General features: G+C 51.4%; 2 protein-coding genes across 4 annotated transcripts; both read right to left on the reverse strand.

The window, feature by feature from the left end:
• Window positions 1-250: 250 nt before the first annotated feature.
• On the reverse strand, window positions 251-15774 carry RCN3 (reticulocalbin 3). Its single transcript, XM_025424249.3, has 7 exons — window positions 15573-15774; window positions 14904-15151; window positions 12529-12731; window positions 10667-10839; window positions 5843-5903; window positions 1073-1272; window positions 251-826 (listed from the first exon to the last, which is right to left on the reverse strand). The coding sequence occupies exons 2-7, from the start codon at window positions 15143-15145 to the stop codon at window positions 719-721; spliced, it is 987 nt and encodes a 328-aa protein (XP_025280034.1). The 5' UTR covers window positions 15146-15151; window positions 15573-15774; the 3' UTR covers window positions 251-718.
• A 707-nt stretch (window positions 15775-16481) lies between these two features.
• FCGRT (Fc gamma receptor and transporter) lies at window positions 16482-25241 on the reverse strand. Of its 3 annotated transcripts, none has more exons than XM_025424252.3 (7): window positions 25090-25241; window positions 23992-24075; window positions 23039-23293; window positions 22676-22951; window positions 17797-18066; window positions 17080-17196; window positions 16482-16803 (listed from the first exon to the last, which is right to left on the reverse strand). In XM_025424252.3, exons 2-7 carry the CDS (start codon window positions 24059-24061, stop codon window positions 16724-16726), a joined length of 1068 nt encoding a protein of 355 aa, XP_025280037.1. In that variant the 5' UTR covers window positions 24062-24075; window positions 25090-25241; the 3' UTR covers window positions 16482-16723. The 3 variants fall into 3 exon arrangements, with proteins under 3 accessions (XP_025280037.1, XP_025280038.1, XP_048949495.1); XM_025424253.3 differs by having other exon boundaries at window positions 23039-23290; window positions 25090-25240; XM_049093538.1 differs by lacking the exon at window positions 25090-25241 and having other exon boundaries at window positions 23992-24216.
• Between the last annotated feature and the right edge of the window lie 700 nt (window positions 25242-25941).

Genomic DNA, 25941 nt, shown 5'->3' on the forward strand with positions numbered 1-25941 from the left:
CTCCTGGCCACTCAACGGAGCACTGCCATCCTGTGCTTTCCAGAGGGCAGAGCCGTCTGTCTGGCTTGTTCCCCGCTGAGTCCGGTTGCCTAGTTTTATTGTCTCCAGGAATGCCCTCAAATCCTGCCAACCCCCTTAACCCCCTCTTCGAATGTCTGAACCCTGCAGTCCACAGCCCCTCCATCCCCAGCCACAGCCCCCAATTCCTCCCCAAGGCCCCTGTTGCCCCCTTAGAGACACAGAGACGAGGCCCCAGCACTGGAGTTTATTGCCTCCCTGGCAGAGAGGAGGCATCCTGGGGGCAGGGCCGGGGGGCAGGCGAGTCTGAGGCCAGTGAGGTGGGGTGTTTCTCTGCTGTGTGATCTGAGGCTCAGATTTGGAGCTGGGGTGCTCAGTGGAGGCTCTTGGAGGCTGAGCTTGGTATTGGGGGGAGCCCTGGGCTGGGCTGGATGATTCTGCCAATGAGAAACAGATGTTCACTTACCCTTTGGGTCTCTGAGCCTCCTGAGGGTGGGGTGGGAAGGGCTGGGGGTGCTGCAGTATCTTGGAGAAGTTGACCTGCTGTGTCCCTGAGAGCTCGGGCAGAGGGACACAGGGTGGATAGAGGTGTCCACATGCTACAGGTCCAGATGGGGAGGGGGGCCTGGCCACGGGGGCCCCTCCTTGGGTCACCCTGTGGGGCTACAAGGCTCGTAGTGGGCGCCCTGGGGCCTGGGGCTCAGAGCTCATCATGGTGACGTGTCAGGTCCTCGCCGTAGTTGGTGGCCTGGCTGCCCACGAACATGTTCCAGTTACTCAGGATCTCGGCCTTGCTCAAACGCCCATCCTGGAGGGAGGGTCACAGGTCAGCAGGGGGGACAAGGGGCCCTGCCTGTGACACTCCTCTCTGAACCTCTCCAGCCCACGGCTTTCTGGGTCCCTGTCCCCTACCTTTCCTCCACTCCCTCCCTGGGTCTCTCTATTCCTCTTTTAATCCCTGCCCTAACAGGCCCCCTCCCCCCCATCCCTACCCCCATCCTGGGTCTGGGGGGCCCAGGTCTGGGCATTTCTGCACAGCAGCCCCCTGGGGCACCTTGTCCGTGTCGCTCTCATGTAGCAGGTGGTTGGCCTCCACCAGCGGCTGGTCCTGGGCCGGGGGTAGCACCCAGTGGCCCACCTCGCTGCCGTCCAGCCGCCCATCCTTGTTCAGATCGCGGAAGTCCCGGAATTGCTCCCGCTCGGTCTGGACCCAGGCCGGCTCCTCCTCCCCGGGCTCGGCTGAATACAGATCCGCTGGGCCAGGCAAGAAGGGGCGACGTCAGGCAGTTCTGGTGGGCACCCCGGGGCTCTGTCCCTGCCCTGACGCCTCCCAATCCCAGACCCCATCCCAGACCCCAGAACCCCGGGCTGCCCCCTTTGCTTTCTCTCTCGCCTCGGTTCCCTCTTCTGTTTGAATGGGATTGATAGTGACACCGGACTGACAGGTGATCGCCCTGCCACAAGGAAAATTACTTGACTGATGGATCATTTCCTCAACTAGCTGTCAGTCAGTTGGCCTGATAACACATAGGAAATGCTGCGTGTCCCTTGTTGTGCAGTGCACACAGTCACACCCCAACCCTTAGAACAGCTCACCCCACTTTAAGAACTGTGTGCTGGGCAGTACAGAGGGCCCGTGATGTTGATGAGCACTGGGTCTTATACTATATGTTGGCAAATTGAATTTAAATTTTTTTAAAGATTTTACTTTTTATTTATTCATGAGAGACACAGAGAGAGGCAGAGACACAGGCAGAGAGAGACCAGGCTCCCCGCAGGGAGCCTGATGTGCGACTTGATCCCAGCACCCCAGGATTACGCCCTGAGCCAAAGGCAGACACTCAACCACTGAGCCACCCAGGTGACCCTGAACTTAAATTAAAAAAAAAAATCGGGGTGCCTGGGTTGTTTGGTTGGTTGGGCAGCTGCCCTTGGCTCAGGGCGTGATCTGGAGTCCCCCAGATCCAGATCTAGCCCCGCATCCAGCTGCCTGCTCAGTGGGGAGTCTGCTTCTCTCTCTGACCCTCATGGCTCTCATGCGCTTGCTCTCTCTCTCTCTCTCTCTCTCTCTCATGCTCTCTCAAATAAAGAAAATCTTTTAAAATTTTTTAAATTTTTAAATAAATAAATAAATAAATAAGAACTTCACTCAGGATTGTTGGAGCCTCTCATTTGTTTCCGTTACTTGTAAACGTTTGAAAAACTCTTCCCCTAACCTTGCCGCTAGGGGCTGTCTGGGAGAAAGCAGCCCACAGATGGGTTTGGAAGACATTACCACCCAATAAAAAGTATGAAGGTCTCTATACCAGATCCAAGACCATGATAAGTACAGAATGCCTTCCTCTCCTCAGGGACCAGGCCAGGCAGCTGTCACAAGGATGTCACCAAAGACAGAGCAGGTGCTGGACACTCAGTAAGCTTTCCAGAACAGTGAGTGCAGAGAACCCCCCTTTTTTTTTAGTGGTTCTAAGTCATATTTTCTTCCAGGAAGTGATGGCAACAGTAGACGGGAGCTGTCGTAGGTTTTTTTAACTTGTGGAGAAAAACTTACAAAGATTCAAAACGTAAGCTTAAAAAATAAAAACAAAAAATAAGGGGTGTCTGGCTGGCTCTGTTGGAAGAGCATTTGACTCTTTGTTTTTGTTGTTGTTTTTTAAAGATTTTATCTATTCATGAGAAACACAGAGAGAGAGAGAGAGAGGCAGAGACATAGGAAGAGGGAGAAGCGGGCTCCCTGCGGGGAAAAGCAGAAAGACACTCAGCCACTGAGCCACCCAGGTATCCTAGCATTTGACTCTTGATTGAAGGGTGGGGTGGTAGTTGTGTGTTTGAGCTCTATGTTGGAAGGAGAGATAACTTAAATAAATAAATAAAAATTTAAAGATTTAAATAAATAAATGAGCTTTAAACAATTTTTAAATTGTGGTAAAAAGCACATAACATAAAGCCACCATTAGTGGCATTTAGAATCTTCACAGTGTTCGCAGCAACCACATCCACCCAGAACATTTCCATCCCCCCAAAGGGAGACCCTTTTCCCATTAAGAAGCAACTCCCTGGGCAGCCCGGTGGCTCAGCGGTTTAGCGCCGCCTTCAGCTCAGGTCATGATCCTGGAGTCCCAGGATAGAGTCCTGCATCTGGCTCCCCGCAGGGAGCCTGCTTCTCCTTCTGCCTGTGTCTCTGCCTCTCTCTCTGTGTCTCTCATGAATAAATAAAACCTTTTTTAAAAAAATTAAAGAAGAAGTGACTCCTTTCTGCATCCCCCCCACTTCAGCCCCTAGCAATTAGTAATCTAATTCCTGTCTCTTATGAATCTTCCTATCCTGAATATTTCATATAAATGGAGTCATACAAGAATATCATGACCCCTTTGGCTGGCTTCTTTTACTTGGCTTAGTGTTTTTATTTTTTTGTTAAAGTGTAGCTGACACACAATGTTACATTCATTTCAGGTGTGGGACCTGGTGACTTAGCATACTGTTTTGAAGATTTACCCACATTGTAGCCTGTGTGAGTACTTCCTCCCTTTTTATGGCTCAATAACTTCTACCACCTTCCCCTTTAGCAGTCATCGGCTACAGGCATCATGGTTGACTAGATGTTATTCTATCTCTTGGCTGCTCTACTACCATTGCCTTTAAAGGTAAGGAAGCCAAGGCTGAGAAAGGTCAAGGAACTCATTTCCGGGCCCATGGCTGGAAGGTGGCAGGTGGGAAGCACGCAGGCTCCAGAGTGAGCAGAATGCACCTTGAACACAATGCACCCCCACCCCTCCCACCTTCCCTGACACACCACCTGTCCCCCAGCCTGGGTCAGGGCCCAAGGTGCCCCTTCCATTCTCCTGACTCATGCTCTTCCATCTACCATTCAACAGATGTCAAATTACGTTTTCTTGGGGAACCCTGGGGTCCCACCTGCATCTGTTTCTCTAGACCCCTTAGAGGGAAGGGAAGCAGCCTAGAGGTCAGGGTGGGACCCTGGACTGTCATCCTGCTCCACCCCAGACAAGTAACTGGGTCCCTCTGGGCCTCAGCTTCCTCATCTGTAAAATGGGGTAATAATACCCATCTTAGGGCACCTGGGTGGCTCAGTAGTTGAGCGTCTGCCTTTGGCTCAGGTTGTAATCTCAGGGTCCTGGGATTGAGTTCCACATGGGCTCCCTGCGGGGAGCCTGCTTCTCCCTCTACCTGTGTCTCTGCCTCTCTGTATGTCTCTCATGAATAAATAAATAAAATCATTAAAAAAATAGCCATCTTGTAGGACTGATACCCATCTTGTCGGGTTAAAAGTTGTTAACCACTCAGAACAGTCTAGCATGTGGTACGTGACATTGCGCCATTTGTTGGTGATGATGCCTGAATTCTTTCTTACAAAAAAAAAAAAAAAAAGACTTCTATCTTCTATCTTCCTCACTGATGTAAAAAAGATAAATTATGCTCAAATAAAAATGTCTTGCCTGAGGGTTTGTTCCATAAAAACATGCTATGGAAAAATGTTTTCAGGGGTGCCTGAGTGGCTCAGCTGGTTGGGCATCTGCCTTCGGCCCAGGTCATGATCTCAGGGTCCTGGGGTTGAGCCCCGTGTATGCCTCCCTGCTCAGCGAGAACTCTGCTTCTTCCTCACCTCCCTCCTTGTGCTCTCTCTCTCTCTTTCACTATCTCTGTCTCTCTGTCTCTCTCTCACAAATAAAATAAAAAAGAAAGAAAGAAAGAAAGAAAGAAAGGAAAAAGAAAAGAAAAAAGAAAAGAAAAGAAAAGAAAGAGAGAGATAGAGGAAGGAAGGAAGGAAGGAAGGAAGGAAGGAAGGAAGGAAGGAAGGAAGGGAGGGAGGAAGGAGAAAGAAAGAAAGAAAGAAAGAAAGAAAGAAAGAAAGAAAGAAAGAAAGAAAGAAAGAAAGAAAGAAAAGAAAGAAAGAAAGAAAGAAAAATGTTTTCAAACTTGTAAAAATATCCATATTTAACAGCTTTCTCCTCAACTATATTCTTTACCCCCTGGGCAGTCCGGCTGGCTCAGCAGTTTAGCGCTGCCTTCAGCCCAGAGCCTGATCCTAGAGACCTGGGATCGAGTCCCACGTCAGGCTCCCTGCATGGAGCCTGCTTCTCCCTCTGCCTGTGTCTCTGCCTCTCTCTCTCTCTCTCCCTCTCTTTCTCTCTGTCTCTCATGAATAAATAAATAAAAAAACTTAAAAAAAAGTTATTTACCCCTGAAGGCAGGGGTAGAGGCATGGCCAAGAGGAAATTTGGGCGTGTCACAAGCCTCCCCCACCAAATTCTGAGTAACAGGAGACACAGCCTTTGCTGTGCAAAGGCAGGCTCAAGACAAGCTCCTTGATTTCTAAATTTTAATTAATGCAGCCGCTGAGGCCCGATTTTTTAGATACTCCAGACCCTCCCAGGAAGGAACCTGGTCTATGATATCTGCTGTATCCTCAACCATGAACATGCAATAGGTGCTCAATACATGTTTCCTGGTCTCAGCACACCATGAGTGCTTAACAAATGCTTTTTTGGGTCTGGCACACAGGAGGTACTGGATAAATGTTTCCTGGGCCTGGCACATAGTAGGTGCTTGGTAAAGATTTGCTAGACCCAACAAATATATGTACTCGATAAATGTTTGCTGGGCCTGACAGACGGTGGGTAATGGATAAATACTTTTAGGGCTCAGCAAACAGTAGGTGCTCCATTAATGTTTGGTGGCTACATGAACTCAAGCAATGCCCCTGCCCCCACTTTAGGATGGCCATTGGTCTCTTATGGGTGTATACATTGGGCTGTTTGGGGGAGGACAGGCGTCCTCAGGAAGGGGATCAGGTCTCACTCACCGATGTACTCATCCACTTGGACGTAACCATCCTTGTTCTTGTCCAGATCCTCCAGGGTTTCCTGGGGAAAGACAGGCATTGGTGCTGGCTCCTGAGGAAGCCTGGCCCTCTGGGATTGGGATGTGAGGTTCCCTCTGGGAATCTGGCTCTGGCTCAACTGTGTGACCAGGCTTGGGAGCAGTCTCAATGGGGTCAACCTGTCCTGTGGTGGGGGTAGGGGTTGGGTGGCTTTCTGGGGTGTGTAATGGGCCCCTATTTAGTGCATGGGGGCCAGGGAACCCAGATGTCCTGTGATGCACAGGCTGCTTCCACAGAAAGAGACCTGTCCTGCATCCCTACTTTTCTCACACCCCACAGCAAACACTCTCCAAGGGCAGAAGCCTCTTCCCATTGAGCAGAACCCAGACCCCAGCTCCATTTTGCATATGAGCATGACATACTTGGTGGACCATTGTGACACACACAATACCTCCGCTCATGGTTCTCTCTCCACTTCTTGAGCAAATAGCTTCTGTTTCCCACTTTTATGCTCAAACTCACTCACTTTAAGATGGTGTAGGGCCTGACACTCCACTACGCCTTCTTTGGAAAGAAAGCTCCAACATTTTAGGGTTGCCAGAAAAAAAATATAGGATGCTCACTCACATCCAACTTTCAGATGAACAACTAATATTTCTGGTTTTTTTTTAAAGATTTTATTTATTTATTCATGAGAGACACAGAGAGAGGCAGAGACACAGGCAGAGGGAGGAGAAACAGGCTCCATGCAGGAGCCTGATGTGGGACCTGAGCTCGGAACTCCAGGATCACGTTCTGAGCCAAAGGCAGATGCTCAACCTCTGAGCCACCCAGGCATCCCCTAGTAATTGTTTAGCATAAGTATGGCCCCACACGAAATTTAGAACATACTTATACTATAAGACAAAGTTCATTTGAATTTCAGAGAATTTCTTAACATGAGTATGTCCCAAATACTGTGTGAGATATATAAAATTTATTTTTTATATTTTTATTTTTTATATTATTTGTTATAAATTCAAGTACAATTGAATGCCTTTTGTTATTTGATAAATCTGGTAACTCTACAACACTAACATATTGAAATTCCTGGTTTTTTGTTTTTTGTTGTTGTTGTTGTTGTTGTTGTTAAAGATTTTATTTGTTTATTAGAGAGAGAGCAAGCAGGGGGAGAGTGACACGCAGACTCCACGCTGAGCACAGAGCCCAACATGGGGCTCAGTCTCACAACCCTGAGATCATGACCTGAGCTGAAATCAAGAGTCAGACGCCTAACCAACTGAGCCACCCAGAAGCCCAAAAATTCGTTATTTCTTTTAAGTAACTTTCTTTTTTTTTTTTTAAGTAGGCTCCATGTCCAATGTATGACTTGAATGCATGACCCTGAGATCAAGAGTCACATACTCTACTGACTGAGCCACCCAGACAGACACCCCTATAAGTGATTTTCCCTTAGTTTCTGCTTTATACAAGATAGTCGGGGCAAATAGTAATGTTTTGAAATCCTGTGTGTGGGGAGATTACACTGGATATCCATGAATGTGAAAGAGGACAGCAGAGTTTAGACAAGGGCTTGGCAAACTTTTCCCATAAAGGGCCAGAGGAAACAGATCTGGTTTTGGGTGCTGTAGAGTCTCTGTTGAACTGACTCAACTCTCTGTGGTTGTGGCACATGAAAGCTTAAGGGTGTGGCCACACTACAATAAAATTTTATTTGCAAAAACAAGCTGTGGGCTGCAGGTTAGTTTTCTGACCCCTGGTGCGGGCCATGGATTCAACTGCTTGCTGGGCTTCAAATCCAGGCTGTGCCACTTCACCTCCAGGTCATCTCACGCTAGTCACCTCACCTCTCTATGCCTAGGTGTCTGCCTATGTAAAATGAAGAGCAGAGCCCACTCCCATAGGGTTGCCATGATGATTCAATCAAGCTAATGCCTAGGTAAGGGTGTTACCATGATGCCCCTGCCACAGAGGGCACATTCAATCAGAATCTGTTAAATAGGGATCCCCGGGTGACGCAGCGGTTTGGCGCCTGCCTTTGGCCCAGGGCGCGATCCTGGAGACCCGGGATCGAATCCCACGTCGGGCTCCCGGTGCATGGAGCCTGCTTCTCCCTCTGCCTCTCTCTCTCTCTCTCTCTCTCTCTCTCTGTGACTATCATAAATAAATTAAAAAAAAAAAAGAACCTGTTAAATATTCTCACTGCCTGGCTGGCTCAATCAGTAGAGCACACAACTCTTGATCTCAGGGTTGCAAGTTCGAACCTCACATTGGATGCAGAGATCACTTAAAATTTCTTTTTAAGATTTTATTTATTTATTAATGAAAAACACAGAGAGAGACACACACACCGGTAGGAGAAGTAGGCTCCATGCAGGGAGCCTGATGCGGGACTCAATCCCAGGACCTCGGGATCACGACCTGAGCCAAAGGCAGATAGATGCTCAAACACGAGGGGATCCCTGGGTGGCGCAGCGGTTTGGCGCCTGCCTTTGGCCCAGGGTGCGATCCTGGAGACCCCGGATCGAATCCCACGTCAGGCTCCCGGTGCATGGAGCCTGCTTCTCCCTCTGCCTATGTCTCTGCCTCTCTCTCTCTCTCTCTATGTGACTATCATAAATAAATAAAATTTAAAAAAAAAAAAAAAATTAAAAAAAAAAAAACACGAGCCATGCAGGCGCCCTTAAAGTCTGTTTAAATTTATTTAAAAAATAAAATCTTAAAAAAAAAATCTTGGGCACCTGGGTGGCTCAGTCGGTTAACCATCTGCCTTCGGCTCAGGTCATGATCTCAGGGTCCTGTGATCGAGTCCCGCATCAGGCTCCCTACTCAGTGGGGAGTCTGCTTCTCCCTCTCCTGCTCCCCCTGGTTGTGCTTTCTCTGTCAAATAAAATCTTAAAAAAAAAAAAAAATCTCAACTCAGGAGAGTAAAGAGGCAGTACGACATTATCTGCTACAAAGAGGGACATAGGGCCTTGTAGGATGGGGAGTCTAGTTGGTTCAAGGAGGCTGGGTTAACAACATCTCTCCTCCGTAGATCATAGTCATCTCTAGAACCAGCTGGAAACCCCACCTCAAAGGTGAACACACCAAGTCAGTAAAATGCCTTAGAGATATCTAAAACAAAACAAAATATCCAAAACAATTGCAAATGAACATCCCAGTGGAGCCAGTGATTTCACTGCTAGAAGTTTTATCCTGTAGCTATATTGACGTGTGTGTATAAAGTGACACGATGAACATTTACCACCAGTCAATTTTGCAGTTTTACATGTACTAACTTATCTAAGCCCTATAACCAGCCTTGATGTAGGGATAATTATCAGTACCACCATTTTACAGATGAGGAACAGATCCAGAGAGGTTAAATAACTTGCCTAAGGTCACAAAGCCAGGAAGCTGCAGGGCTGGGATTTGAACCCAGGCCTTCTGGCCTGAGAGCCCTTGATCCTAACAGGCTTGCCACAGACCCTCAAACCCACTCTGGAAATGGAGCCATACGAAAGGGGTTACCTGTGGGGACGGGGTTGGGGGATAGGACTGATGAGATGAGGAGGGCAGAGGATTATCCACCTTTTTTTGCATCCTTTGGGCATTTAAACACATCAATATGTAGCCATTTTAGATGTACATATAATTACACTTATAAAATAATTTGCAAAGAGGTACCTGGGTGGCTCAGTTGGTTAAGCATCTGCCTTCGGCTCAGGTCATGAACCCAGGATCCTGGATTGAACCCCACATCGGGCTCCCAGTTCATCAGGAGTCTGCTTCTCCCTCTCCCTCACTGCTCCCACTTCTTGTGCTCTCTCTCTCTCAAAATAATTAAATAAAATCTTTAAAAAAAATTATTTGCAAAAAGTTAGGCATGGTAGAAATGGATATAAATCCTTCTACTAAGAGTGAACCCTAATGTGCGCTGTGGACTTTGGGGTAGTGAAGATGTGTCATTGTAGGTCTATCCATTGTAACAAGTGTCCCACTCTGGTGGGGGATGTTGATGTAGGGGAGGCTTGTGAGTGTGGGGGCAGAGGGGAATATGGAAAATCTGTGGACTTTTTGCCCAGTGTTGCTGTGAACCTAAAACTGCTCTAAAAATCAAGCTCTGGGGTGCCTGGCTGGCTCAGTCAGCAAAGAAAGTGACTCTTGATCTCAGAGTTGTGAGTTCAAGCCTTACCTTGGATGTGGAGACTACTTAAAAATAAAATCTTTAGGGATCCCTGGGTGGCGCAGCAGTTTAGCGCCTGCCTTTGGCCCAGGGCGCGATCCTGGAGACCCCGGATCGAATCCCACGTCAGGCTCCCGGTGCATGGAGCCTGCTTCTCCCTCTGCCTGTGTCTCTGCCTCTCTCTCTCTCTCTCTGTCTCTCATGAATAAATAAATAAAATCATAAAAAAAAGGAATTGGTGAAAAAAATTATACTGGAATAAGAAGACAGAGGCCAGCAGAAATGGCCTCAGAGTAGATACTCCATGTATGGGGTTGAGATAGGGTTTGGCCAGGATTGGGGTTCCCCAAGGCATTTCTGGGGGATGCGTTTTCAGGCTGGCGCCCCAACTCCAAATGGGAGCACAGGAAGGGTAAGGCAGGACCAAGAGTGATCAGACAATGGGAGGTCAGCTGTTGGGCAAAGGAGAGGTTACCCTCCACTGATCTGTTTGCAGGCTGGGTTCCCTGGGGAAGGTGCTGGAGGATCAGGAGACTGGATCCCCCAAGGTAAGCACTGGAAGGTGGCCCTGACATCAGAAGCCCAGGTCCAAGGAGGAGGTGGGAAGTGGAGAGCAGGCCCCTCGGGCCCTCACTCACAGCTATCACGATGTCCCGCATGTGCGGGAACTCTTCTGGGTGCAAGAAAGCTGTCAGCTCTTCCCGAGTGGCCATGGAGTCCCCGTCCTGGTCCGCCACCCGGAACCGCCGCTCATCCCGAGCCAGCATCTTCTTGTAGGTCTCAGCATCCTCCACATCGTGAAATTCTTCACCTGCGGAAGGGGGGATCTTGGTCAGGTGTGCTTTCATGGTGGGAACACCAAGCAGGTTGAGGGAAAAGATAACAAAGGACCCAACTCAGTAAAGTCAGGGCAGGAAGGCCTCCCCAGAACTAGTAATAATATATATTCATTGTATATATTAGCAACCTTGTCCTGAGAGTTTATTAAATGCTAAGCTCTTTATGTACAGAATTGCATTTGATTATCACAAAATGCAAGTCAAGAGTGTTCTTTTATTTATTCTCACTTTATGAAGGAAAAAACGGATTCCCACAGACAGGAAATAACTGGCCCAAAGTCATGCAGCCAGGAATGGTGAACTCTGAGTTGACACGGGCCTTTTGGGCCTCAAGATCCCCTCTGGTGCAGTAAGTTATATAGACTCAGGTTATAGGACAGGTTTCTGTCAACAAAGAAAACAGTATGAGCAGAATGTGGAGGTCTGAATAGCTCACTGAGTTCAGGGAAACTATAGGAGATCCATATGGCTGGCCGGAAAATGCAGAAAAAGAAAGCCAGAGCTGATTAACTGAGAGTCTCCTCTGGAGGTACTGGGGAGCCATGAAGCCATGAGCAGGGGTGGAAAGACCCCTCTGGGGATATATGAGGGACAGGCTGGAGGAGGGGTGTGGAGGGAGGGTTTAGGAGGAAGAGAACAAGAACTGCGGAGGGTTGCAGGGCTAGGGCATGAGAATAGACAGGAGGGAATGCAGTTAGGAGATGGAGTAAATGGATTTGGGGTTCTCAGGAGGAGAGATCAGAGATCAATGGTCAGGAAGACAGAGCATGGGAGGTAGATGTCCCTGGTCAAGGATCCCCCAGCTGTGGTTATAGAGGTCGTGGACGCCAGAGTGAGAAGCCAGAGATCAGGGACTGGGAGTTTCAGGGTGATGGGGTACTAGAAGTGGGTAGACTTTGATCAAGAGTTGGAGGTTAAAAAAAAAAAAAAAGAGTTGGAGGTAGAGGGACGCCTGGGTGGCTCAGCGGTTAAGTACCTGCCTTTGGCTCAGGGTGTGATCTCACTGTCCCGGGATGGAGTCCCACATCAGGCTCCCTGCATGGAGCCTGCTTCTCCCTCTGCCTGTATCTCTGCCTCTCTCTCCGTGTCTCTCATGAATAAATAAGTAAAATCTTAAAAAAAAAAAAAAAAAAAAAGAGGGATCCCTGGGTGGCACAGCGGTTTGGCGCCTGCCTTTGGCCCAGAGCGCAATCCTGGAGACCCAGGATCGAATCCCACGTCGGGCTCCCGGTGCATGGAGCCTGCTTCTCCCTCTGCCTGTGTCTCTGCCTCTCTGTCTCTCTCTCTCTGTGTGTGTGTGTGTGACTATCATAAGTAAATAAAAAAAAATTTAAAAAAAAAAGAGTTGGAGTAGAAGGTTAGGGATTCTTTTTTTTTTTTAAGATTTTATTTATTTATTCATGAGAGACACACAGAGGCAGAGACATAGGCAGAGGGAGAAGCAGGCTCCCCGCGGGGAGCCCGATGTGGGACTCGATCCGAGGACTCCAGAATCACAACCTGAGCCAGAGGTAGATGCTCAACCACTGAACCACCCAGGCGCCCCAAAGGTTAGGGATTCTGTTTCATAGGATAAAGCTTCTCAGGATAAGGCTGTCAAAAAGGTCAGGGTCACCACGTGTGTGTTTTGAGGGAAGCAGGAGCAGGGTCTCGCCGCATACCCGGCGCGTAGTGGCCATAGGTGGCGTTGCGCAGCTCCTCCCAACCCACACGGCCGTCGCGGTCCGTGTCGTACGTGTTCCAGGCGGCGCTCACCGAGTCGCGGATGTGCCGCTGCTGCGTGTGCGAGATCCAAGCGCGGAGCTCGGCCAGCGACACCCAGCCGTCGCCATCCCCCGCGCGGTCCATGCGGTCCACGATGCGCCTGCGAGTCGGGGCGGGGCACAGTCAGTCCCGGACCCCGCCCACCCAGAGACCCGCCTCCGTCCAGGCCCCACCCCTCCTGCGGGAATCACGCCCCCACTCAAGACACACCCCCATATAGGGTAGAAATCACCGGTCCCGGGGCCGCCCTCACACTGAGGGGAGACCCCCGTCAACCCCGGGGTCGCGCCCAGCGCAGGGCTCTGCCCCCTCAGTCCACACCCAGTGGGTCCCTGGCGGGCGCTGCGGTCCTCCACACGCCCTGGTTGGGGGAAGGACCTACGACAATCCAGGGCCACACTCTCCACTCTGACTCCACCCCTCGACCCTTACTAGCTCCATCTCGTTTGTCCGAGTTGAGGTGGGGACAGGGAGGAGGTGTTACACCGCGCCCCTCGCCCGCAGGCCCCCTATCCCAAGACTCTCTGAACTCTGGTGGTCACCGCCGCACACACCCCGGCCAGTCTCCCAGGCAAGTCTTCACCCCGCCCCCCGCCCCGCCTGCCTGGCTGCGCGGGCGATTTCAGGGCCCGCCCCCTCCAGCCCCACCCTATGCTGCGTCCCGCCCCTTTCCCCTACTTTTTCCAGACTGTCTCGGGCTTTGCCCTACGGCCATCACCCGCAACCCCGCGGGCCTGGCTTCCACACTCCCCTCCCCATGCGCCGGCCGGATCCTGTGCACCTTGTCGTCGCCTACGAAGTCCCTGAAGGCCCTTCCTCTGCACCCTCTCTCTGGACGCCCCTGTCTGCTCCCAGGCCCCCTCCCCACTCCCCCGACCACTCCCCGCCACCGGTTTGGGTCCTTACCCAACCACTCACAGAACCCTCTAGGTCATAGTCCTTAAGCCCCCAACCCAGTTCCCAGGGTCAACTCTGAGGTGGCCCTGCCCAGGTCGCTGCCCTGTCCCGTGCCAGGCTCTCTCTACTCTGATGGGTAGCCGGAGTCCCTGGACTCACACCCTAGCCTGAGGTTCAAGTTGTTAAGAGAGTGGGCTCCACAGCCAGATATTCTGGGTTCAAATCGTGCCACCTCCTCTTGCTGGCTCTATGACCTGGACAAGTCACTTAAAAAACAACAACAACAAAACAAACAAACAAACACAAAGGGGTGGCTCAGCGGTTTAGCACCGCCTTCAGCCCAGGGTGTGATCCTGGAGACCCTGGATCGAGTCCCGCGTTAGGCTCCCTGCATGGAGCCTGCTTCTCCCTCTGCCTGTCTCTCTCTCTCTCTCTCTCTCTGCATCTCTCATGAATAAATAAATAAAATCTGAAAAAAAGAGAAAGCAAACATTTTTAAAAAACCGTGCCTCAGGGCGCGATCCTGGAGACCCGGGATCGAATCCCACATCGGGCTCCCGGTGCATGGAGCCTGCTTCTCCCTCTGCCTGTGTCTCTGCCTCTCTCTCTCTGTGACTATCATAAATAAATAAAAATTATTAAAAAAACAAAAACAAACAAACAAACAAAAAACCGTGCCTCAGTTTACTCCTCCGTAAAATGGAGGATAAATAACAGAACCTACCCTGCAGCATGGTTGTAGGGATTAAATAAATTAACCCTTGTAAAGCACTTAGAACAATGCCAGGCATTGTAGCGATCTTATGCCAAATGCATTAGCCAATCACTCTGCCTTTCCTCCTCCTTCCCTCTTTTGCCCAGTGCCATCTGTGCACAAACTCTGACCCAGCAGACCCTGTTACCATCACTCTCTCCACTCCGATCTAATCACCGTTGTCTCCTGTCTCCCATCTGGACTACTGCAGTTGCTTTCTCACTGGCTCCCTGCTTCTTGTTCCCTATAGCCTGTTCCCCAAAAGGCAATGAGAAGGATTCTGTTGAAATCTAAGCCAGCTCACATCCTCCCTCTGCTTAGAGCCCTCCCATGGCTCTGGCCTCCCTAAGAGAAACGCTAAAACGTCCTGACTTCTTTGTTCCTTCTCTATCACCTTCCACCTTCTCCTCTTCACTCACTAGGTTGCAGCCACAGGAATCTCACTGTTCCTCAAATATCAGGCCTGCTCCTGCCTCAGGGCCTTTGCACTTACAGTTCCCTCCACCTGTAATGCTATTTCCCCATATATCCACATGGGTCGAATTTTACCTTCTCACTGAGGCCTCCCCTCCCCTCCCTGTTTAAAATTACAACCCTGATCCTCCTCTCCATCTCTCCTACCCCAGTCTCGCTCGGCTTTCCTCTGGGCTGAGCTGGTCGAATTCTTTGGCCACTTCCCGTCCCAGGAAAGCCTCATGGTCGTACTGGAAGTTCCCGTGGGCATCATCGTGAGGGGCCTCGCTCAGGGGGGCCGTCTGGTGCACCCTGCCCTGGCCATGAGGGCCTGCGTCAGGGGATGGCTTGCCCTGGGTCCCGCGTCTGAGCAGCAACAGCAGCAGCAGAAGGGATGGTCGCCACATCATCGGTCCCTAGGGAGCGGTGGAGGTTAGGAGTTAGGGGTCACGGGAAAAAGAATAGAGAGAGGATGGGAGAATGGGGGTGGGAGGCGGAGAGACCTAAGACAAAACAGAAAGACAGTTGGCTGCAAAGTTTAGGGCTCAAGAGCCGGGGATGGGAAAAGGGGGGGCGAGCTTCTCAGAGGCAAAGCCAGAGGTAAGGGACTGGGAAGCTCCTGAGAGTCCCAGACGGGTCCCAGAGCCTCTAGTGGAGGGGGGTGGGGGTTCAAGCGGGAGACGTGGCACACTTCCCACGCAAAGTATGGGGCGGGGTCGTGGCCAGAGAGCAAATGCAGGTCCCCCAGGCTTATTTGCAGCCCGGACCCAATTTATCGACCCGACAGAACCCGAGCCGTCCTCCCGGGACAAGCCACCCGCCCTGGCCTCCCTTTACCAGTTTATCCAGCTTCACTTCGCTCTACATAGGCGGCTCTACGTTCTCCGAAAAAGATGCCCAATTTGGCGGCGGTCCAGCTAGGCCCCGCCTCCAGCGGCGCAGAGGCCCCGCCCCCAGCCAATGAGCGCTCAAGAGGACCCCCAGGGGGCGGGGCCGGTGACCTCCGGGCGGGCGGCGGGCTCCCCACGCCACGTCCACAGAGAAGAGCGCGGCCCCCGAGGTTCGGCCCGCCCCTTCCCCCGGTAGGCGGGTGGGCGGCCCCGGAGAGCCGCGGATGCCAGAACTACAACTCCCGGCAGGCATCCGAGCGCCCTGCAGACCACCGACCACCTCCAGCAGTTGTGTTTCCGAAGCGTCTTGGGAGGTGTTTTGGGTGTTGTTTTTTTTTTGGAGGGGGGAGATTTTTTTTTTCTAAGTTTATTTATTTAAGTAATCTCAAAAAATAATAATAATAATAATAAGTAATCTCTACACCGAAGGTGGAGCTGGAGCTCAGGACCCCAAGATCAAGAGTCGCATGCTTTTCTGACTGAGCCAGCCAGGCAGCCGGGGAGGTGTATTTTTATCTTTCTCTTTGTCAGCATGGTTTTAAGAAAGACGGGAACCAAGGGCCAGGCATCTCCTTCCCTCAAGGGAACAGTGCTTCTCTTCCGCTCCACCCAAGGAGTCAGTTCAGACTCCAGCCAGGAATTCCTCAAAATGCGTGGCACAATGTAGGCATTTGGTAAATATCTGTGAAGCTTACGAATGAAAAAGACGGGACTTGGTATATAAAACTGGCATATTCCCAGACGGCAATATGTTAGCCTCTGGAGAGATCTGAAGCTCAGGATTTAGCTATTCCTTCCCCCCACTTGTTGTCCTACTGCCCCCTGCCTAAAAGTTGAAATGATAAGAACACAATAATTTGGGCCCAAACTCGTGTTTTATATGTGGAGGTGGAAAAGAGCCATGATCATCAGGAGGGGAAACTGAGGCAGACCACAGGAGAAATCCAGAAGGTCATTGGGCCCAGGACTCTTTCCGGAGGCTCAGAAATACCAGGATTCCAGGAGGTCTCACAGCATGAAAGGAGCCTGACTACATTAGCTGATAGTAGCCAGGATAGGGGATGATCATCAGGCAGCTGCTGAGAATGCATTTATATCCTAAGAGTCAGCATCCTTGGGCACGCCAGGAGTGGGCAGGAGGGCCCCTACATCATCCCCACGGAGAGACATCCAAGGGGCTGAGGAAAGAGGAAGGGGGTGGGTCATCAGAATCTGAAGTCCTCTGGGCTCCTGACTGCCTCTCCCCCACACGTGTCTCCATGAGAGGTCCTGTCTTTCCCCGTCTCTGTCCTACTCCAAGGCTTCTGTCCCCTTCTGAGTCTCTGTTTCATCCCTCCAGTCCTCCACCTCTCTGCATCTCTGTCCTTTTCTGGTCTGGATGTGCCGCCCACCCCCAGGTCTGTGTCTCCCTCTCTTTGCAGGTTTCCAGTTCTTTCCCTCTTCCTGCTCCGCACCTGGCAGCCCCTTTCTCATCCTCCTCCACAGCAGAGCTCCTCCCACAGCCACTGCCGTGAGCAGCAAGAAGCCAATGACGATTCCAACCACTGGCACCGAGGATTTGGCTGGTGATTCTGCAGCCAGAGAATGATGTGAGATGCTGAAGGGACTGCCCAGCCCATCTGAGTCAGGGCAGGAGACTGGGGGTGGTCAGTCCCTCCCAGCCTCAGAGATTCCCAAGATCAGGTTCTGGGGAATGGGTGGGGGGCAGAGGGAAAGCCCATCAGCAGATGTTCTGGGTCTGTGCAGAATGCCCCCATGTTGCTTAGAAGAACCAGCCACAGCAAGATGAGTCTCAGTCACACTAGCCAAGGGACCTGTAGCAGCAGGGTGCAAGGTATTCTGACTCCGGAGAGGAAGGGCGGGCACAGAGCAGTAGGTCAGATTGCAGGGGACTGGCTAGCTGAGCCATTCAGTGGTCAGTCTTAGTGACAACCGGCAGCAGCAGACAACGAATGATCAGAATAGTAGCAGCAGCAGCAGGGAAAGTGGTGAAATTTAGGGAGGACTTTCCACAGTTAATGGTTGGTCAGACTCAATGAGGCTGGCAGCAGCAGGATGGAAGGCAGGCAGACTCAAGGAGGACCAGCAGCAGTGGGGTGGAAGGTGGTCAGACCCAAGAAGGATGAAAGGCAACCAGAAACGGGGGATGTCATCACTCAGCGGGACCTCACCCAGCTCCACAGTGAGGGGCTGTGGCAGCCCTGCATGCTGCACCAGGCAGCGGTAGTGGTGCTCGTCGCCACTTTTGACTGTCAGTGAAGACCAGGCATGGAAGGAGCCGTCGCCATTGGGGCCAAAGTCCCCTTCACCAGAGCCAGCTGCCAGGCCATTCCGGAGGAATCGTAGTTGTAGCTCCGGTGGGTAGAAGGAGAAGGCACTGCAGGTGAGCACAGAAAAGCCAGGGCTGCCGGGTCGGGCCTTCAGGCGCATGGAGGGTGGCTCTGCAGACAAACAGGCAGACAGACCTGAGCCCCAAGCCCATGAACCCCTAGGGTCAGATCTAGTGAAGGCCAGATATGGACATACAGAAGCCTCCATTCCTTCCACTATACCCAGTAGTTCCCACCATGTGCCCTACACTGTGCTGAGCCTGCAGAATATAGTAGGAAATGTAAAGGGACTGACCTAAGGGGATAGAGACCCCACCAATCTACAGTGACGGTATCCACCTCTCACCCATTCCTTCCTACAGCAGACACATACGGGGCATCAGTAACCACGTGCCAGACACCCTTCTAGGCACACAGCAGTGAACAAGACAGAAGTCCCTGTCTTCAAGAAGCCCAGGTTCTAACAAGGGGAGAGAGACCACTATCAGTGTCCAAATAAATAAAAAAGAAATAGACTGTGAAAGTGTTGTGAGGAGGTAAATAAGACAGACCCTATTGTTAAAAGACGGTAGGCAGGGATCCCTGGGTGGCGCAGCGGCTTAGCACCTGCCTTTGGCCCAGGGCGCGATCCTGGAGACCCGGGATCAAATCCCATGTCGGGCTCCCGGCGCATGGAGCCTGCTTCTCCCTCTGCCTGTGTCTCTGCCTCTCTCTCTCTCTTTCTCTGTGACTATCATAAATAAATAAACATTAAAAAAAAAAAAAAAAGACGGTAGGCAGATAGTATGAAAAATATAGCAGTGCATCTGAAATTTAAATGAACTGGACAAATGCCTGGGAGATGCAGCCTTCCAAAACTGACACAAGAAATAAAAAATTGGAGTAGTCCTATAGTGATTTAACAATTTTAATCCATGATTTTAAATTTTTCGACAAGTAAAAGTCCAGGTCCAGGTGACATCATTCATTGTGAATTATTTAAAAAAAAAATTTTTTTTTGGGGGGGGGTGGGAAAAAATTTAAAAATTAAAAAAAAAAAAGCAAAACTGGGGCACCTGGGTGGCTCAAGCAGTTAAGTGTCTGCCTTCAGGTCAGGTCATAATCTCTAGGTCCTGGGATCGAACCCCACATTGGTCTCCCTGCTTAGCATAGAGCCTGCTTCTTTCTCTCTTTCCCTCTGCCTGCCACACCTCCTGCTTGTGCTCTCTCTGTCAAATAAATAAAACCTTAAAAAACAACAACAACAACAACAAAGAGCAGATCTACATCTAATTTGGGGGGAGGGAATGTGGGATCCATCTACTTCGGATCTCCAGTGGAGGAGAGAGGATGGTGGTCTTGCAAGAAATGATGCTGCATCAACTGGAGATCCATGAAGGACAAAGGAACATTGAACCCTTACCTCACACCATTACATACAATTTTTTTTTTAAGATTATTTTATTTTTTTTAATTTTTATTTATTTATGATAGTCACAGGGAGAGAGAGAGAGAGAGAGAGAGAGAGGCAGAGACACAGGTAGAGGGAGAAGCAGGCTCCATACACCGGGAGCCCGATGTGGGATTCGATCCCGGGTCTCCAGGATCGCGCCCTGGGCCAAAGACAGTCGCCAAACCGCTGCGCCACCCAGGGATCCCACATTACATACAATTAACTCAAGATGGATCACACAGTTATATACGAAAGCTACTTATCAACCAAGCTTCTAGAAGACATAAAATAATACCTTCATAGCTTTGAAAGAGGAAAGATTTCCTAAAGAGCACACACACATAAGAGCTATACATAAAATATGGATGAATTGATGTTCATTAAAATTAAGAACTTTTGTTCAGGGATGCCTGGGTGGCTTAGCAGTTGAGAGTCCGCCTTCAGCTCAGGGTGTGACCCTGGAGGCCAGGGATCGAGTCCCACATCAGGCTCCCTGCATAGAGCCTGCTTCTGCCTCTGCCTGTGTCTCTGCCTGTGTGTGTGTGTCTCTCATGAATAAAAAATTAAAATATATATATTTTTAAATGCAGCTTAAAAATGGGCAAATCAGGAGATCCCTGGGTGGCTCAGCGGTTTGGCGCCTGCCTTTGGCCCAGGGCACGATCCTGGAGTCCCGGGATCGAGTCCCGCTTCAGGCTCCCAGCATGGAGCCTGCTTCTCCCTCTGCCTGTGTCTCTGCCTCTCTCTCTCTCTCTCTATGTCTATCATGAATAAATAAATCTTAAAAAAAAAATAGGCACGGGCAGCCCTGGTGGCGCAGTGGTTTAGCGCCGCCTGCAGCCCAGGGTTTGATCCTGGGGACACTGGATAGAGTCCCACATCGGGCTCTCTGCATGGAGCTTGCTTCTCCCTCTGCCTGTGCCTCTGCCTCTCTCTCTGTGTGTGTCTCTATGAATAAATAAATAAAATCTTTAAAAATAAATAAATTTAAAAAATAAAAAATAAAAATAAAAATAAATAAATAAATAAATACATTTTTTAAATGGGCAAATCACTCAATCACTCCAAAAGAGTGAATGTTCAACTGGCCAATAATATGTAAATGTACTCACCATCACTAGTCATCAACTCATTTATCTTATTTTTTTAAATTTTTACTTATTTATGATAGTCACACAGAGAGAGAGAGAGAAAGGCAGAGACAGAGACATAGGCAGAGGGAGAAGCAGGCTCCATGCATGGGGAGCCCGACGTGGGATTTGATCCCGGGTCTCCAGGATCACGCCCTGGGCCAAAGGCAGGCGCTAAACCGCTGCGCCACCCAGGGATCCCCCTGATTTTTTTTTTTAAGATTTATTTATTCATTTCAGAGAGAGCTCGAGCCTGAGCCCAAGGGGCAGAGGGAGAGAGAGAATCTCAAGCAGACTCCATGCTGAGCTGAGAGCCTGACACAGGGCTCAGTCCCACAACCCTGAGATCATGAACTAAGTCAAAACCTAGAGTCAGACACCTAACTGGCTGCACCACCCAGGTGCCCCTCTGATTTTTTTTTCTTTTTAAGATTTATTTATTTGAGAGGAATCCCTGGGTGGTTCAGCGGTTTAGCACCTGCCTTCCACCCAGGGTGTGATCCTGGAGTCCCAGGATCGAGTCCCATATCAGACTCCCTGCATGGAGCCTGCTTCTCCCTCTGCCTGTGTCTCTGCCTCTGTGTGCGTGTCTCTCATGAATAAATAAATAAAAATCTTTAAAAATATATATATTTATTTGAGAGAGAGAGAGATAAAGAGTGGGAGGGGAGGGGCATAGAGAGAGGGAGAGAGAATATCCCAAGCAGACTCCCTTCTGAGCATGGAGCCTGACGCTGGGCTCAATCCTATGACCCTGAAATCCCGACCCAATTCTCACTTATCATCAGAGAAATGAAAAACGCATCACAGTAAGATACCAGCACACACCCGTCAGAATGGTTAAAATGAAGGCAGGCAGGGATATCTGGGTGGTTCAGCAGTTTGGTGCCTGCCTTAGGCCCAGGGCATGATCCTGGGGACCCAGGATCGAGTCCCACGTCAGCCTCCCTGCATGGAGCCTGCTTTCTCCCTCTGCCTATGTCTCTGCCTCTCTGTGTCTCTCATGAAAAAATAAATAAAATCTTTATTTTTTTTAAAGATTTATTTATTTATTTATTTATTATTTATGATAGACACAGAGAGAGAGACAGACCACTGAGCCACACAGGGATCCCCTAAATAAAATCTTAAAAAAAATTCAAGGCAGATAATATCAAATTCTGGCAAGTCTGTGGAGCAGCTGGAGTTCTCCTACACAGCTGGTGGGATTATGAAATGGGTTCAACCCCTTTGAGAAAAGCCTCTAGCACTACCTACTAAAACTAATCTGGTGCCTACACTACAATATACAAAGCAGCACACGGTCACAGTCATCTGAAGTTCAAAATTGGGCAATGGCATGGTGATAAAAATCAGGTCACTTGTTAACCTTGGGAAGTATGGAATGGGACACAAGGAAGTCTTGTGGGGTGCTGGAAATGTTCTAGATCTTGACACGCAGGTTTATGGGCCTCCATTAAACTTAACTGAGCCATGTATTTTAGATAGGTGAGTTACAGCTCAATAAAAAAGAAAAAACAAAGACACCATAGTGAATGAATGGACAAAGCAATGGCATGGGAGACAGTAATGGGGGTGGTATGGGGACGCACTGTAGCCAGGGTGATCAAGGAGGACCCTGCTGAAGACACGGACCTAGGTCTGACATCCTAGGTCAAACCTAAAGCATGAGAAGGACCCAGTCATGCCAGGATCCCAAGGAAGAGAACTGCAAGCAGAGGGCACAGCAGGTGCAAAAGCCCTAAGGAGGAAAAGAACCTGACATGTGGAGGAAGGTCAAAGAAAATCTCCCTGGCTGTGACACCAGAGGAACTGATGGAGGATGGCAGAGGTAGAGAAATGGGAGGGCCAGTATGGTTCAGCAAACGCTGGGTGAGCCCATCGGGCCGAGTGAAGCAGGCAGAGGAGAGGGCCAGAGGCCACTGGTACTCGGGCCTCCAGGCCCAGAACGAGGAACATGAGCTATGTCCAGAGGTCTCTAAGAGCCAGGGGAGGGCTGTGTGTGGGAGGGGAGTGGGGACAGCTCTGGGGACATGTTGGGGAGGAGTCGGGGCCAGGAGCCCGGGGAAGAGGCTGGGGGAAGAAGATGAGGCCTATAGTGGGGGTGTGGGGATGGAAAGCTCCCTGGAGATCAGGGAATCTTCTGAAGGTTGCTCACCCTTCCACTCCAGGTTTCCACGGCCCCTCTCCAGATGGCCCAGCAGCCGCTGGGGGCAGGAGTAGAGCAGGAAGGTCCTCTCCTTGCTGACTGCCCCAGCCTGCTGCATCCACCTCTTACTGACCGTCTCGGTCTCGGGCCAGTCCCCATTCCAGATGCCCAGCTTGGGGTCGAAAGTCATGAAATCCTCGCCGTTCAGCGCAAACTTGGCCACAGGCACTGAGGTGTTGTCAGGGCCCAACTCGCAGCCCAGCAGGCCCTGCAGGGTGTAGGGTCCTGGGGTGCCCACATACAGGTAAGCAGGGCCCAGGAGCAGCAGCCCCGCACCCTCCCTGCTCAGACCCAGGGGTCAGGGGATCTTACCTCCATCCCCCAAGGCTTTGAGAGCTTCCAGGAAGAGCCCCTCCTTGGTCCTCAGGTCTGTGGTCTCTTTCTCCCAATACCAGGACACCTGGTTTTCCCAGACCCAAGCCCCATACGGCTCGGCCTGGGCCCGCAGGTTATTGTAGCTCAGATACTGCTGGGGACCCAGCCAGCCGGAGGCCCAGAAGGCAGGAGTCCCAGGAGGAGGAGCGGACACAGCGGTGAGGTGGTACAGGAGGGAGAGATGGCTGTCTGCTGGAGGAAGACAGGTGAAGAGGGCGGGGGCCTAGACTGGGAGCAGGACAGATGCCCTGAAAGAGGAAAGACTCAACCCCAGGGAGAAAGGACAGACCCCTTGGGGCACATGTGTGGCTCAGTGGCTGAACATCTGCCTCTGGCTCAGGCCTTGATCCCAGAGTCCTGGAATCGGGTCCCGCATCGGGCTTCCTGCAGGGAGCCTGCTTCTCCTTCTGCCTGTCTCTCTCTCTCTCTCTCTCTCTCTCTCTGTGTGTGTGTGTCTCGCATGAATAAATAAAAAAGAAAGAAAGAAAGAAAAGAGAAAGAAAAGAAAAGAAAGAAAAGAAAAGAAAAGAAAAGAAAAGAAAAAAGAAAAGAAAAGAAAAGAAAAAAGAAAAGAAAAGAAAAGAAAAGAAAAGAAAAGAAAAGAAAAGAAAAGAAAAGAAAAGAAAAGAAAAGAAAAGGAGATCCAGAAGTGGGGACAGACCCAGAGAGAGGAGGACAGACCCCGGGCGGGGGGGGGGGGGGTGACAGTCCCCCGGACAGAAGCGAACAGGTGGCCCGCAGACACAGCCACCGAGGGAGGAAGAAGAGCGACAGAGCGACGCTCCGGGAAGGCGTCGTGCCCGCCCACAGTGAACCCTCCGATTTCGCTTCCCTCGCCCCTTCCCGGCCGCCGGCGCCTCCCTCCCCGCCGCCCGCCGCGGGCCCCTCACCTGCGCGCAGGGTCGGCAGCAGGAAAAGCAGGAAACCGAGCCCCCAGGACCGAGGCCGAGGGACCCCCATCCTGAGCGGGAGACCTGGGGCGGGAGGGGGCGCGTGAGTGCTCCGACCCCCGCCCCGCCCCCTCCTCCCGCAGCGCCCGAGGGGCTCGGCCAGCACGCGCGCCCGCCTGGGGGCCCCGGGGCTCCGCGACTCAGGCTGGCCTCCCTGCCTCCTCCTCCGCGAACTTTCACCCCTTCATTTGGTCCTTTTGGGTTAATTAATTACAGAGCCTGGATAGGCTGAGAGTCCTGTCTCCGAGCTCCGCCCCGTCTCTTCCTCCTCCCTCAGACCCTGGATTCCGAGCCCCAGCCCCTCCTCCCTCAGACCCGGGAGTCCCTGCCCCCCAGCCCCCTGCAACTTCAAACCCAGGAGTCCTCACCTCCAGCCCCCTCCACCCTCAGACCCAGAGGTCCTGCCCCCAGCCGCCTCCTCTCTCAGACTCAGGGATCCGGACCTCCAGCCCTCCTCCCTCAGACCCTGGAGTCGTGGACCCCCAGCCCCATCCTTTCTGAGACCCAGGGGTCCGGGCCCCAGTCCTCTCCTTCCCCAGAGCCAGGAGTCCAGGCCCCCAGGCCCCTCCTCCCTCAGACCCAAGAGTCCAAGCCTCCAGCCCCCTCCTCCCTCAAGACAAGAAGTGGGAACCCCCAGCCCTCTCCTTCCCCAGACCCAGGAGTCCAGGGCCTCCAGCCCCTCCTCCCTCAGACCCAGGAGTCCAGGCCCCTAGTGTCTTCTCCCTCAGAGCCGAGAATCCCGCCCCCAAACCCTCAGATCCAAGAGCCCTGGCCCCCTCCTCCCTCAGACCCAAGAGTCCAAGCCCTCAGCCCCCTCCTGCCTCAAGACCAGAAGTGGGAGCCCATAGCCTCCTCCTCCCTCAGACCCAGGAGTCCAGGCCCCTAGTCTCTCCTCCCAAGAGCAGAGAATCCTGCCCCCACCCCCCTCAGATCTGAGAGCCCCGACCCAGCGTGTAGGACCCCAGACCTCTCCTCCCTCAGACCCAGAAGCCCAGAACCCTGCCCGTCCTCCCTCAGCTGGGGCCCAGCTCTGCTCACCACAGCGAAGTTCCCTTCCCTCCTGCAGCCCTAGCTGGCTCCCGTGACTGGAGACCCCAGTTCCTCTCTCACATCCTGTCCGGAGACTGCTCCCTGACTTCGGGAATATCCAACCCCGCCCCCCAGCTGCAGGGCACACCCCAGGCCCAGCGCCCAGCCTCCTGGAGTATTTGTTTCACACTGGGTCCTGAAACTTTTTTCTTTGTTTCTTTTCTTTTCTTTTTTTCTTTTTTTTTTTTTTGCCTCTTTCTCTGTTGCTCCCTGTTTTCCGATTTTGAGGTGTCAGCCACAGCGAATTCATGACAGAGTTGAGAGCCCAACACTATGGGAGTCCAAACTTTGAAGGTTTCAGTGGGTCCCCTGCTTTACTTCATTATACAACGTTCCCCACCCCGCACCCCTTCACCAGCCCTTGCTACAGGGAAAGTTCTCCAGACACCTCTAAATTTCCTCCTTGGGACCCGTTCCCTAAGTGTGTCCCTTCCACTTCTTTAGTGTCTCCTGATATGGCCTTAATAACACGGTCCCAGGATATATTGCTCTCAGGCTTAGAGGCCCCCTCGAGTCCCCCCCAGCCCACACTGTGGCTACAATGCCTCCATTATGCTGGAATGTTGTGCACCGCCCGTATATTCATATATAGAAAGGAGACTTATTTTAAGCAATCGGCTCACGTGATTTAGGCCTAGCGAGCCTAAAATTTGATAGGGGTGGCTGGCCGGCTGGGAACTAGGTAAAGTGTTGCAGGTCAAGTCCCAGAGCAGCAAGCCGGAGAATCTGGGGGAGCTGCTCTTGCAGATGGAGTCCCAAGGCGATCTGCTGGCAGAGCTCGTTCTCCCTTGAGTGGAGGTC

Source organism: Canis lupus, chromosome 1 (genome assembly GCF_003254725.2).
Source record: "Canis lupus dingo isolate Sandy chromosome 1, ASM325472v2, whole genome shotgun sequence".
Taxonomy (NCBI): Eukaryota; Metazoa; Chordata; class Mammalia; order Carnivora; family Canidae; genus Canis; species Canis lupus.

Bases quoted from the DNA above. Each gene is read 5' to 3' on its own strand.
- RCN3 (XM_025424249.3), bottom strand. From the start codon at position 15,145: ATGATGTGGCGACCATCCCTTCTGCTGCTGCTGTTGCTGCTCAGACGC. The intron at 1,273-5,842 runs GTGAGTGAGACC...TGCCTGGCCCAG, and splicing joins CCAAGTGGATGAGTACATCG to CGGATCTGTATTCAGCCGAG. The intron at 827-1,072 runs GTGCCCCAGGGG...CCCTCCCTCCAG, and splicing joins ATGAGAGCGACACGGACAAG to GATGGGCGTTTGAGCAAGGC.
- FCGRT (XM_025424252.3), bottom strand. From the start codon at position 24,061: ATGGGGGTCCCTCGGCCTCGGTCCTGGGGGCTCGGTTTCCTGCTTTTC. The intron at 22,952-23,038 runs GTAAGATCCCCT...TGGGCACCCCAG, and splicing joins CAAAGCCTTGGGGGATGGAG to GACCCTACACCCTGCAGGGC. The intron at 16,804-17,079 runs GTGCGGAGCAGG...CTCTTTCCTCAG, and splicing joins GATGAGAAAGGGGCTGCCAG to CCCCTTGGATGTCTCTCCGT.